General features: G+C 44.9%; 1 protein-coding gene and 1 long non-coding RNA gene across 3 annotated transcripts in view; one reads left to right on the forward strand and one right to left on the reverse strand.

Moving 5' to 3' along the window:
• Positions 1-14733, forward strand: part of LOC149982155 (uncharacterized) — a 472901-nt gene that overhangs the window by 317847 nt on the left and 140321 nt on the right. The gene's annotated exons all lie outside the window — the stretch shown is intronic.
• The window catches only part of kcnab1b (potassium voltage-gated channel subfamily A regulatory beta subunit 1b), a 94213-nt gene that overhangs the window by 27311 nt on the left and 52169 nt on the right, over positions 1-14733 (reverse strand). For both annotated transcript variants that reach the window (XM_036986436.2, XM_090182793.1), the window contains 3 exons: positions 12292-12371; positions 11273-11317; positions 1856-1900 (listed from right to left, as the gene is read on the reverse strand). In XM_036986436.2, the coding sequence (XP_036842331.1) occupies positions 1856-1900; positions 11273-11317; positions 12292-12371 (170 nt within the window). The remainder of the gene's footprint in view (positions 1-1855; positions 1901-11272; positions 11318-12291; positions 12372-14733) is intronic.

Raw genomic sequence — 14733 nt, forward strand, 5'->3', positions numbered from 1 at the left:
ACAGAAATGCATAAACAAACAGTTTATAGTTACAAGGAAATGATAACGGAGTTTCCCTGGTGGGATAAACCGGCATGGCGGCTTGGTGTACAAAAGGGAAGTGGGGGTCGACTGAGATAAGACAACACATAGTTGATAATTATAACAATTGAAATGCTAATCCTTTGCACATGAACGCTCACACATTCGGGAACAATTGCAATCAACATATATATATATTTCCGCTCAGTGTGTCGTCGGGATCTCTGTTGAAAAGTTAGTTTCTGTTGGAGAGTGTCCGTCCTCTCTCTCGCTCTCTGTCCTGGTTAGAATGGATGGTTCAGAGTGACTTTCATTCATGTGGTTATAGGATGGATGTTTCGGCGGTTGTCGTTCTTCGCATTCAATGATACCGAATTCCTAGCTGTAGACTAATAATTAATATCAAAGACTTGTTCTTATTCTGTCGGTATCGATAGTCTAAGAGTTAATAAACCACGTGGTATGGTTAAAAGATTCAGCCATCTACTCAAACCTTGGCCCTCTCGTTATCGAGGTAAGCTGGGCTGCAACCTTTGTCCTCTCGTGACTGAGAGAAACATGGTCTGTTGAGAACTTCTCAAAGTTGGGGTTTAATTCGGGAGTTGCAGAAAGGGCCTGTCCCAGGATGCCCGACCCTAACTGAGCTCATAGGCGGGCCTCTGATTTAGTTAAACTCAAAAGGGAATTTGTGTGGCGTGGGGGCCAGTCAGCCTGGTTAACACAGAGAGAGAGAGTAGTGTAGCGTGGGGGCCAGTCAGCCTGGTTCACACAGAGAGAGAGTAGTGTAGCGTGGGGGCCAGTCAGTCTGGTTCACACAGAGAGAGAGAGTAGTGTAGCGTGGGGGCCAGTCAGCCTGGTTCACACAGAGTGAGAGAGAGTTCATTTCTTTGCTTTATTCTCTGCTATGTTATCGGTTCCTCCAGCATTTTGATCAGAGAGAGCCTCGTCGGACCCCTAAAAGACTGCCAGGCTGGTTGTTAATCATGCCTCTCTCTCTCGCTCTCTCTCTCTCTTTCTCTCTCTCTCTGCATCCCTCCCTCTCTCTCATTTGCTTTTCTCTCTCACTCTTTTTCTCTCTCCCTCCCCTTTCTCTCCGTCTCTCTCTCCGTCTCTCTCTCTTTCTCCATCTCTCTCTCTCTGTCTCTCCCTTTAATCTGGTCCATAGTGGAGAGGGCTGTCACCACAGAACCACTATAATACTTCAAAGATATAGCTGGCTGGGTTTCAAATTATAACGTATTCCCCATATATTGCCCTGCACTACTTTTGACCTGAGTATGTGTGCAAATCTCAGATAACAACCTAATTCATTGTACATATGCCGTATCATAATTTGATCACCCTGTTGTTGCTGCAATTTTCCAGACAGAATCCAGAAAGAACTCGGACAGAACTCGGAAAAACCCTGAGACAGAACCCAGACAGAACCCAGACTGAGCACAGACAGAATTCAGACAGAACCCAGACAGAACTCAGACAGAGCACAGACAGAACTCAGACAGTACAGTGTCCATATGACGACAGCTTCAGTACAGATATGTCAATGAGGAGGAAGAGACTAACTCAGATCAACAGTACTCAGCTCTGAAACCATAACTATTTTTGTAAAACAATGGTAGAGATTAGTCAACACTTTTTCATTGGTATGATGCTCCGAATGGGAGAATCTCAAATGCATTTCCTTGATGATTTATAGCATAATTTCTCCTCGCCTCCTCTCAAAACCCATTGGTTGAGAAGGTCAGAGGCAAGTGAAGGAGGCAAGTGTAAAGATGCTAGGAGTCAAGGGAATACTATTGAGATTTTCCAATCGTCTGAGGAGGCAGATACTTACTTTCCACCCCAGTAGAGCTTGGTGGTGATCACCAGACTGGATCTCCTACAGGAAGACAGGCAGACATAAAGATGTACAGACAGACAGACGGAGAGACGGACAGAGAAATTAGACGGCGAGAAAGACAAAGATTAGAAAGACATATGGACATCCTTATCCCACTTAGGCATATAATATCACTTAAGGTATATAATATCACTTAGGGTATATAATATCACTTAGGGTATATACTATCACTTAGGGTATATAATATCACTTAGGCATATAATATCACTTAGCGTATATAATATCACTTAGGGTATATAATATCACTTAGGGTATATAATATCATTTAGGGTATATAATATCACTTAGGGTATATAATATGATTTAGGGTATATAATATCATTTAGGGTATATAATATAATTTAGGGTATATAATATCACTTAGGGTATATAATATCATTTAGGGTATATAATATCACTTAGGGTATATAATATCATTTAGGGTATATAATATCATTTAGGGTATATAATATCACTTAGGGTATATAATATCATTTAGGGTATATAATATCACTTAGGGTATATAATATCACTTAGGGTATATAATATCACTTAGGGTATATAATATCATTTAGGGTATATAATATCACTTAGGGTATATAATATCACTTAGGGTATATAATATCATTTAGGGTATATAATATCACTTAGGGTATATAATATCACTTAGGGTATATAATATCACTTAGGGTATATAATATCATTTAGGGTATATAATATCACTTAGGGTATATAATATCATTTAGGGTATATAATATCACTTAGGGTATATAATATCACTTAGGGTATATAATATCATTTAGGGTATATAATATCACTTAGGGTATATAATATCACTTAGGGTATATAATATCATTTAGGGTATATAATATCATTTAGGGTATATAATATCACTTAGGGTATATAATATCATTTAGGGTATATAATATGATTTAGGGTATATAATATCACTTAGGGTATATAATATCATTTAGGGTATATAATATCACTTAGGGTATATAATATGATTTAGGTATATAATATCAATAGCCTTCTGGTAGTCTGTCTTTACACTGTAGAAGAAACAGTATGGATCCTTTAGCTTTTTACACATGCTGTTCAAGTATGAAGAAACATATTCTGGGAGACTTTCTCAGAACTGATAGGATCCAGTGTATCAACTCAACTGAAAGTCAAATCCCCATCGCTTGACTGTTTAATGTTTAATATTTAACACCCGGAGTTGCAGTGGGAGGCACTGAACCGGCGTGAACTGAAGAACTGGAGAGTGAAGCGTTTATGAAGTGTACAGTGGAGAAATGTAGCAGCATAAATGTATGAGATCAATACGTGCTGAGGCCGCCGCCGAGCCTACAAGCCTACCAGCCTTCACATAGCCGAGAACACTCAACCAACTCTCCTCTGATTGCCATGGTTACTGCTGCAGACCTAGTTAGCTGATTGGTGGAAGAGTTATATTGGTGATGGATCTGATATAAAGCTGTGTGTTTTGATTTACGGTAGATTAGCATTTGTTAGCTGTCTCCCAGGCAAAACCCCCGCACGCATGTAAGCACGCAACACACACAGGGTGTACACACACCCACACACAAATCAAATGACATTTTATTGGTCACATACACATGGTTAGCAGATGTTAATGCGAGTGTAGCGAAATGCTTGTGCTTCTAGTTCCGGCAGTAATATCTAACAATTCCCTAACAACTACCTAATACACACAAATCTAAAGCGGTGAATGAGAACATGTACATATAAATATATGGATGAACGATGGTTGAGCGGTATAGGCAAGGTGCAATAGATGGTATAGAATACAGTATATGCATATGACATGAGTAATGTAAGATATGTAAACGTTATTAAAGTGGCATTATTAAAGTGGCATTATTTAAAGTGACTAGTGAACCACACACACGTTATGTTCTTCTATACTTGTGGGGACCTAAAATGTATTTCTATTCAAAATCCCACTTCACCTAACCCCTAACCTAATCCTAACCATTACCTTAACCCATAAGCAAAACCTAAACCTGAACCTACACCTAATTCTTAAACCTAAACCCTAATCGTAACCCTAACCCTAAACCTAACCACTAACCCCTTATGCTTACCCTAATTCTAACCCTAACCCTAACCCTAAACCTAACCACTAACCCCTTATGCTTACCCTAATTCTAACCCTAACCCTAACCCTAAACCTAGCCACTAACCCCTTATGCTTACCCTAATTCTAACCCTAATCGTAACCCTAACCCTAAACCTAACCACTAACCCCTTATGCTTACCCTAATTCTAACCATAATCTTAACCCTAACCCTAAACCTAAGCCCAAGACTTAAAACAGCCTTTGTCCTCATGGGGATGTGGGAAATGTCCCCACGTGGGAGAATTTCAGAGGTGGGACCAAGTCACTATAATTCAAGTCACAAGCAAGTCTCAAGTTACAAGGTACGAGTCTCAAGTCGAGTTCCAAAGTAGAACAGGTCAAGACTCGAGTCAAGTCCAAGTCGAGTCAAAAGTTTTCAAGTCAAGTCTCAAGTGTAGTAAAAAAATGATCTATACATGGAACGATTTGTACAACCACAAATCTTTGTCTATTTATTAAGGCTACCAGACAGTCCTTTTCATTATTTTGTCTACAACACATTTTGATCAGCCAATGTAATTGTAAAAGAGGGACCTTGTAGCAGTCATAAGGGCATGAAATCAGCAGAAGGCCAGGCAGGTGGACGTGCTCAGTGTAGATGTATATACATGTCTTGGTGATCCAATGGTGAAAGTGCCATATCATACAAAATATACAAGTAGATTTACCAAATATACACAGACAACAGCCTCAGTATCAGGCTTGACCTGTCCTACCTGAACGGACACAGGTAGAGGGCAAGACTGTACAGCCTCCCCCTGAGAAACCAAATGGACTCTGTCTGACAGGAGCTCCAACAGGTAGGCCTGCATAATATAAGCACTTGGAACACAGAACCATACAATTACCCAATTAGCAAATACAACCAATAAACCTGGTTCTACAATATAAATGGCAATTTCCACATCCATTGTTACATCAGACTTAATGATTATTAATGATATTTCATCACCCTGCATTCATGGAACAATCATTTTCTCTTATTCAATGTTCTGACCCCAAAGCATGCAGCGCAGCGTAGAGTATTTCTCTGCGCACAGAGGAACTCCGACGTAACCAGGAAAATAGGAACGAAAGGAACCAAACATTGAATTAAATAAGCAGAACTTTTACCTCATGGGTCTTGTCAACGTTCACGTGCACTATAAACATTGCGCTCACTCAGAGCAGGGTAAGGAATAGTTGGGTAAATTAAAATGTATCATAGGGCTATCAAACATGAAACTGAAACTGTCCACGTGTCGCAATAAACGGCACGGGGATGGAATGATGAAACGCTAGCAATTATTGTAGTATTAGATGGAATATAGATTTACTACAAAATCCTATGTATTTAAATGTGTGAAAGCAACAGCTAATATTTCAAAAAGAGAGAAAAAAAGCACTCTCCACTGGCGGGAGTTTGGAGCGCACAATAGAAGACCCTCGCCTATGGTGGGTCTTTGCCTATAGTGCATCTTTGCCTATAGTGCATCTTTGTCTTTGCCAAATTCCAAATGCAAGCTTCATAACTAAATGTTCAATTTCAAGCAATTGTTACACACCAAAAGACCAGTAAGCCTATGCTAGTAATTGTTGCCCCAATGCTGGTGAGCTTGCAAAGTAAACAGTTAATATTGTTGATCATCAAACATGTTTGGAGCTGCATATTTATTTATTATGTCAATTATCTCGTCCTACAATTTGACGTTTGTGCTGCACCCGATCCTATAGCTGTACACTACAGCAAATCAGCAATCTGTTCATTAGCTCACCGACCTACGTAGATTGACAGTCAATTTGAGTGCCGTTATGCATTTCACTAGCCAATCTGTTGCAGAATATTTTTTTTTCATTTTGCAACGGCGATGCTGCGGCTACTGTGTCTGGCTGAGTGAAGAGTAATCCACGGAGACTGTGCCTGTTACGGTGAGTAAATGAGGACCCAAAAGCGAATTAACTTAAACAGAGCTTCTTTAATAACCAAACATAGGTAGGCTCAGATAGACCGGCAGATTCCGACAGGACAGGACAAGGTTACAGCAAACATGACGATAGTCTGGTTCAGGCATGAAACACAACAAACAAGAATCCGACAAGGACAGGAACAGAAACAGAGAGAGATATAGGGACCTAATCAGAGGGAAAAAGGGAACAGGTGGGAAACGGGGTGAATGGGTAGTCAGAGGAGACAAGGAACAGCTGGGGGAAAGCGGGGGAGAAAAGGTAACCTAATACGACCAGCAGAGGGAGACAGGGTGAAAGGAAAGGACAGAAAGACACAACATGACAATACATGACAGTACCCCCCCACTCACCGAGCGCCTCCTGGCGCACTCGAGGAGGAAACCTGGCGGCAACGGAGGAAATCCTCGATCAGCGCACGGTCCAGCACGTCCCGAGAGGGAACCCAACTCCTCTCCTCAGGACCGTACCCCTCCCAATCTACGAGGTACTGGTGACCACGGCCCCGAGGACGCATGTCCAAAATCCTGCGGACCCTGTAGATGGGTGCGCCCTCGACAAGGATGGGGGGGGGGGGGGGAAGACGAGCGGGGGCGCGAAGAACGGGCTTGATACAGGAGACATGGAAGACCGGGTGGACGCGACGAAGGTATCGCGGAAGAAGAAGTCGAACTGCGACAGGATTAATGACCCGAGAAATACGGAACGGACCAATGAACCGCGGGGTCAACTTGCGAGAAGCCGTCTTAAGGGGAAGGTTCTGAGTGGAGAGCCAAACTCTCTGACCGCGACAATATCTAGGACTCTTAGTTCTACGCTTATTAGCAGCCCTCACAGTCTGCGTCCTATAACGGCAAAGTGCAGACCTGACCCTCTTCCAGGTGCGCTCGCAACGTTGGACAAAAGCCTGAGCGGAGGGGACGCTGGACTCGGCGAACTGAGATGAGAACAGCGGAGGCTGGTACCCGAGGCTACTCTGAAAAGGAGATAGCCCGGTCGCAGACGAAGGAAGCGAGTTGTGGGCGTATTCTGCCCAGGGGAGCTGTTCTGACCAAGACGCAGGGTTGCGAAAAGAAAGACTGCGTAAGATGCGACCAATAGTCTGATTGGCCCGTTCTGCTTGACCGTTAGACTGGGGGTGAAAGCCGGAAGAGAGACTGACGGAAGCCCCAATCAAACGGCAAAACTCCCTCCAAAATTGAGACGTGAATTGCGGACCTCTGTCCGAAACGACGTCTGACGGAAGGCCATGAATTCTGAAAACATTCTCGATGATGATTTGTGGCGTCTCTTTAGCAGAAGGAAGCTTAGCAAGGGGAATGAAATGAGCCGCCTTAGAGAACCTATCGACAACCGTAAGAATAACAGTCTTCCCCGCTGACGAAGGCAGTCCGGTGACAAAATCTAAGGCGATGTGAGACCACGGTCGAGAGGGAATGGGAAGCGGCCTGAGACGGCCGGCAGGAGGAGAGTTACCGGACTTAGTCTGCGCGCAGACCGAACAAGCAGCCACGAAACGACGCGTGTCATGCTCCCGGGTGGGCCACCAAAAACGCTGGCGAATGGAAGCAAGCCTCCCCCGAATGCCAGGGTGGCCGGCTAACTTGGCAGAGTGAGCCCACTGAAGAACGGCCAGACGAGTAGGAACGGGAACGAAAAGAAGGTTCCTAGGACAAGCGCGCGGCGACGGAGTGTGAGTGAGCGCTTGCTTTACCTGCCTCTCAATTCCCCAGACAGTCAACCCGACAACACGCCCCTCAGGGAGAATCCCCTCGGGGTCAGTGGAGGCTACTGAAGAACTGAAGAGACGAGATAAAGCATCAGGCTTGGTGTTCTTAGAGCCCGGACGATAAGAAATCACGAACTCGAAACGAGCGAAAAACAGCGCCCAACGCGCCTGACGCGCATTAAGTCGTTTGGCAGAACGGATGTACTCAAGGTTCCTATGGTCAGTCCAAACGACAAAAGGAACGGTCGCCCCCTCCAACCACTGTCGCCATTCGCCTAGGGCTAAGCGGATGGCGAGCAGTTCGCGGTTTCCCACATCATAGTTACGTTCCGACGGCGACAGGCGATGAGAAAAATACGCGCAAGGGTGGACCTTGTCGTCAGAGAGGGAGCGCTGAGAAAGAATGGCTCCCACGCCCACCTCTGACGCGTCAACCTCGACCACGAACTGTCTAGAGACGTCAGGTGTAACAAGGATAGGAGCGGATGTAAAACGATTCTTGAGGAGATCAAAAGCTCCCTGGGCGGAAACGGACCACTTAAAGCACGTCTTGACAGAAGTAAGGGCTGTGAGAGGAGCTGCCACCTGACCGAAATTACGGATGAAACGACGATAGAAGTTCGCGAAGCCGAGAAAGCGCTGCAGCTCGATGCGTGACTTAGGGGCGGGCCAATCAATGACAGCTTGGACCTTAGCGGGATCCATCTTAATGCCTTCAGCGGAAATAACAGAACCGAGAAATGTGACGGAGGAGGCATGAAAAGTGCACTTCTCAGCCTTCACAAAAAGACAATTCTCTAAAAGGCGCTGGAGGACACGTCGAACGTGCTGAACATGAATCTGGAGTGACGGTGAAAAAATCAGGATATCGTCAAGGTAAACGAAAACAAAGATGTTCAGCATGTCTCTCAGGACATCATTGACTAATGCCTGAAAGACAGCTGGAGCGTTAGCGAGGCCGAAAGGAAGAACCCGGTATTCAAAGTGCCCTAACGGAGTGTTAAACGCCGTCTTCCACTCATCCCCCTCCCTGATGCGCACGAGATGGTAAGCGTTACGAAGGTCCAACTTAGTGAAAAACCTGGCTCCCTGCAGGATCTCGAAGGCTGAAGACATAAGAGGAAGCGGATAACGATTCTTCACTGTTATGTCATTCAGCCCTCGATAATCTATGCAGGGGCGCAGAGACCCGTCCTTCTTCTTGACAAAAAAAACCCCCGCTCCGGCGGGAGAGGAGGAGGGGACTATGGTACCGGCGTCAAGAGCTACAGACAAATAATCCTCGAGAGCCTTACGTTCGGGAGCCGACAGAGAGTATAGTCTACCCCGGGGGGGAGTGGTTCCCGGAAGGAGATCAATACTACAATCATACGACCGGTGTGGAGGAAGAGAGGTGGCCCTGGACCGACTGAACACCGTGCGCAGATCGTGATATTCCTCCGGCACCCCTGTCAAATCACCAGGCTCCTCCTGTGAAGAAGAGACAGAGGAAACAGGAGGGATAGCAGACATTAAACATTTCACATGACAAGAGACGTTCCAGGAGAGGATAGAATTACTAGACCAATTAATGGAAGGATTATGACAAACTAGCCAGGGATGGCCCAAAACAACAGGTGTAAAAGGTGAACGAAAAATTAAAAAAGAAATGGTTTCGCTATGATTACCAGAAACAGTAAGGGTTAAAGGTAGCGTCTCACGCTGAATCCTGGGGAGAGGACTACCATCCAGGGCGAACAAGGCCGTGGACTCCCTTAACTGTCTGAGAGGAATGTCATGTTCCCGAGCCCAGGTCTCGTCCATAAAACAGCCCTCCGCCCCAGAGTCTATTAAGGCACTGCAGGAAGCTGACGAACCGGTCCAGCGTAGATGGACCGACAAGGTAGTGCAGGATCTTGAAGGAGAGACAGGAGTAGTAGCGCTCACCAGTAGCCCTCCGCTTACTGATGAGCTCTGGCTTTTACTGGACATGAAGTGACAAAATGACCAGCAGAACCGCAATAGAGACAGAGGCGGTTGGTGATTCTCCGTTCCCTCTCCTTAGTCGAGATGCGGATACCTCCCAGCTGCATAGGCTCAGCTCCCGAGCCGGCAGAGGAAGATGGTAGTGATGCGGAGAGGGGGGCGACGGAGAGCGCGAGCTCCTTTCCACGAGCTCGGTGACGAAGATCAACCCGTCGCTCAATGCGAATAGCGAGTTCAATCAAGGAATCCACGCTGGAAGGAACCTCCCGGGAGAGAATCTCATCCTTTACCTCTGCGCGGAGACCCTCCAGAAGACGAGCGAGCAAGGCCGGCTCGTTCCAGCCACTGGAGACAGCAAGAGTGCGAAACTCAATAGAGTAGTCTGTTATGGATCGATTGCCTTGACATAGGGAAGACAGGGCCCTGGAAGCCTCCTCCCCAAAAACAGATCGATCAAAAACCCGTATCATCTCCTCCTTAAAGTCCTGATACTGGTTAGTACACTCAGCCCTTGCCTCCCAGATTGCCGTGCCCCACTCACGAGCCCGTCCAGTAAGGAGAGATATGACGTAGGCGACACGAGCAGTGCTCCTGGCGTAAGTGTTGGGCTGGAGAGAAAACACAATATCACACTGGGTGAGGAACGAGCGGCATTCAGTGGGCTCCCCAGAGTAACACGGCGGGTTATTGATTCTGGGCTCCGGAGATTCGAAAGCCCTGGAAGTGGCCGGTGGATCGAGGCGGAGATGGTGAACCTGTTCTGTGAGGTTGGAGACTTGGGTGGCCAGGGTCTCAACGGCATGTCGAGCAGCAGACAATTCCTGCTCGTGTCTGCCTAGCATCGCTCCCTGGATCCCGACGGCTGAGTGGAGAGGATCCGAAGTCGCTGGGTCCATTCTTGGTCGGATTCTTCTGTTACGGTGAGTAAATGAGGACCCAAAAGCGAATTAACTTAAACAGAGCTTCTTTAATAACCAAACATAGGTAGGCTCAGATAGACCGGCAGATTCCGACAGGACAGGACAAGGTTACAGCAAACATGACGATAGTCTGGTTCAGGCATGAAACACAACAAACAAGAATCCGACAAGGATAGGAACAGAAACAGAGAGAGATATAGGGACCTAATCAGAGGGAAAAAGGGAACAGGTGGGAAACGGGGTGAATGGGTAGTCAGAGGAGACAAGGAACAGCTGGGGGAAAGCGGGGGAGAAAAGGTAACCTAATACGACCAGCAGAGGGAGACAGGGTGAAAGGAAAGGACAGAAAGACACAACATGACAATACATGACAGTGCCACAAAACGAGTGACAAAACATGACATAACCTGGCCAGATAATTTCAAGTCATCAGTCTCAAGTCAAAGTTGAGTCCCGATTCTTGAGACTCCAAGTCAAGTCTCAAGTCATTTTTATTTTCTATCAAGTCGAGACTGAAAAGTCATTCAATTTGTGACTCGAGTCAGAATCGAGTCCAAGCCATGTGACTCCAGTCCACAACTGGAGAATCCCCCCCCCCCCCCCCCCCCCCCCCACACACACACACACACACACACACACACACACACAGTTTAAAGATGATACATTACCTCCAGCACTTTTTCTTGATGATGTTCCCCAGGATTATCTCAGCTCTGTAATAAAGCAGGGAGATTAACTGTGTGTGTGTGTGTGTGTGTGTGTGTGTGTGTGTGTGTGTGTGTGTGTGCGTGTGCGTGTGCGTGTCTGTGTGTGCGTGTGTGTGCGCGTGTGTGTGTGTGTGTGCCATAGATCTGCACTATATTGTGGAAATCAGTTGAGGATGAATGTCCATGTAGGTAAAAACCAAAAGCCACAGTTTACTATGTTAAAAGTCATTCAGGGAGACGGCACGTGTTTCATACTGTATAAAATAAACTGCTCTACATATATACTGTATATCCTGTACTACGTGCTGTCATGTGTGCATGGAAGCGTAAATGTACTGGCGTGGGTTGCAAGCTTGTTTTTGCCTCTCGTTGTCTTGGCAAGGCAACCACGCTGAATGCACAATCAGCATGCACCCACACTGTGAACTAATCCCATTCCATATGGTTGATTCAAGATACTGTACAGATGTAGGATCTTAATTTAATTCAAGATACTGTACAGATGTAGGAAATAATTTAATTCAAGATACTGTACAGATGTAGGAAATAATCTGATTCAAGATACTGTACAGATGTAGGATCTTAATTTAATTGAAGATACTGTACAGATGTAGGAAATCATTTGATTCAAGATACTGTACAGATGTAGGAAATAATTTGATTCAAGATACTGTACAGATGTAGGAAATAATCTGATTCAAGATACTGCACAGATGTAGGAAATAATTTGATTAAAGATACTGTACAGATGTAGGAAATGTATTTGATTCAGGCTACTGTACAGATGTAGGATCTTAATTTGGACCTAACTACTGTATGTGGTCTTGGCTGACACCTACATTTTGTGGGTGTTAGTGGTGGACTGGAACAAAAACCTGCACGGTGTGTGTGCGTGTCAGCCCTCCAGGACCAGATTTAGCAAGCCATCTCTGCTCTGTGGGTTCAGGTAGGTAGGTAGTAGGTATTCAGATCACACTCACTTCCCCCCGGCATAAACTTCGGCTGTGTCGAAGAGATTGACCCCATTCTCATATGCTATGGTCATCAGCTGCTCAGCCACCTGAGAAACACAAAACAGGATTCATCACCTCAGTGGAGAACAGGGAGCTGGCAGCTGGGCAGTGTTCATTTAGTAGGAATAAAAGAAGAGGAAAACATGTTGAAGCTAAAAATGATATTGAACAGTCCTCTATTGAACAGTCCTCTATTGAACAGTCCTCTATTGAACAGTCCTCTGTTGAACAGTCCTCTATTGAACAGTCCTCTATTGAACAGTCCTCTATTGAGCAGTCCTCTATTGAACAGTCCTCTGTTGAACAGTCCTCTATTGAACAGTCCTCTGTTGAACAGTCCTCTATTGAACAGTCCTCTATTGAACAGTCCTCTATTGAACAGTCCTCTGTTGAACAGTCCTCTATTGAACAGTCCTCTATTGAACAGTCCTCTATTGAACAGTCCTCTATTGAACAGTCCTCTGTTGAACAGTCCTCTATTGAGCAGTCCTCTATTGAACAGTCCTCTATTGAACAGTCCTCTGTTGAACAGTCCTCTATTGAACAGTCCTCTATTGAACAGTCCTCTATTGAACAGTCCTCTGTTGAACAGTCCTCTATTGAGCAGTCCTCTATTGAACAGTCCTCTATTGAACAGTCCTCTGTTGAACAGTCCTCTATTGAGCAGTCCTCTATTGAACAGTCCTCTATTGAACAGTCCTCTATTGAACAGTCCTCTATTGAGCAGTCCTCTATTGAACAGTCCTCTGTTGAACAGTCCTCTATTGAACAGTCCTCTATTGAACAGTCCTCTATTGAACAGTCCTCTATTGAACAGTCCTCTATTGAACAGTCCTCTGTTGAACAGTCCTCTATTGAGCAGTCCTCTATTGAACAGTCCTCTATTGAACAGTCCTCTGTTGAACAGTCCTCTATTGAGCAGTCCTCTATTGAACAGTCCTCTATTGAACAGTCCTCTATTGAACAGTCCTCTATTGAACAGTCCTCTATTGAACAGTCCTCTATTGAACAGTCCTCTGTTGAACAGTCCTCTGTTGAACAGTCCTCTGTTGAACAGTCCTCTATTGATCAGTCCTCTATTGAACAGTCCTCTGTTGAACAGTCCTCTATTGAACAGTCCTCTATTGAACAGTCCTCTATTGATCAGTCCTCTATTGAACAGTCCTCTGTTGAACAGTCCTCTGTTGAACAGTCCTCTGTTGAACAGTCCTCTGTTGAACAGTCCTCTATTGATCAGTCCTCTATTGAACAGTCCTCTGTTGAACAGTCCTCTGTTGAACAGTCCTCTGTTGAACAGTCCTCTATTGAACAGTCCTCTATTGAACAGTCCTCTATTGAACAGTCCTCTGTTGAGCAGTCCTCTGTTGAACAGTCCTCTGTTGAGCAGTCCTCTGTTGAACAGTCCTCTATTGAACAGTCCTCTATTGAGCAGTCCTCTATTGAACAGTCCTCTGTTGAACAGTCCTCTATTGAACAGTCCTCTATTGAACAGTCCTCTGTTGAGCAGTCCTCTATTGAACAGTCCTCTGTTGAACAGTCCTCTATTGAACAGTCCTCTGTTGAACAGTCCTCTATTGAACAGTCCTCTGTTGAACAGTCCTCTATTGAACAGTCCTCTATTGATCAGTCCTCTATTGAACAGTCCTCTATTGAACATTCCTGTATTGAGCAGTCCTCTGTTGAGCAGTCCTCTATTGAACAGTCCTCTATTGAGCAGTCCTCTATTGAACAGTCCTCTGTTGAGCAGTCCTCTGTTGAACAGTTCTCTATTGAGCAGTCCTCTATTGAACAGTCCTCTATTGAGCAGTCCTCTATTGAACAGTCCTCTGTTGAGCAGTCCTCTGTTGAACAGTTCTCTATTGAGCAGTCCTCTATTGAACAGTCCTCTGTTGAGCAGTCCTCTGTTGAACAGTTCTCTGTTGAGCAGTCCTCTATTGAGCAGTCCTCTATTGAGCAGTCCTCTATTGAGCAGTCCTCTGTTGAACAGTACCACCTCTTGTTTTCAAAATGGTATCTCCTGTTGAGTTCCCGCTGAACATACCCAGTGGTAGTAGACCGAGGCCAATTCCAAACAGAGGAGTAACTCAGGCTATTGAAGCTCCAGTACTTGTCTCCTGTCGTCATGGTACAGCTCCAACAGACCAATGTTTCTGTGTCACCAATCTTAAGAGTCTCATTTTGTACTAATTCAATGTATTTGTTCCTGAATGTTTGTTGTCTAGTTTATGGGATCCCCCTGTTAGTATACTGTAAATTAAAATAAATATAATGTATATAATAATAATTTGACTATATATATAAAATAATGATAAAATATACAAACAGCCAGACAATAACAACACCATAATACTTGTTACTTGTTATCCCCTAACACTGTGTCAACCATCATTCCAGTTGTTGTACCAGCAG

This window comes from Oncorhynchus mykiss, chromosome 8 (genome assembly GCF_057628025.1).
Source record: "Oncorhynchus mykiss isolate SJ-2025 chromosome 8, ASM5762802v1, whole genome shotgun sequence".
Lineage (NCBI taxonomy): Eukaryota > Metazoa > Chordata > Actinopteri > Salmoniformes > Salmonidae > Oncorhynchus > Oncorhynchus mykiss.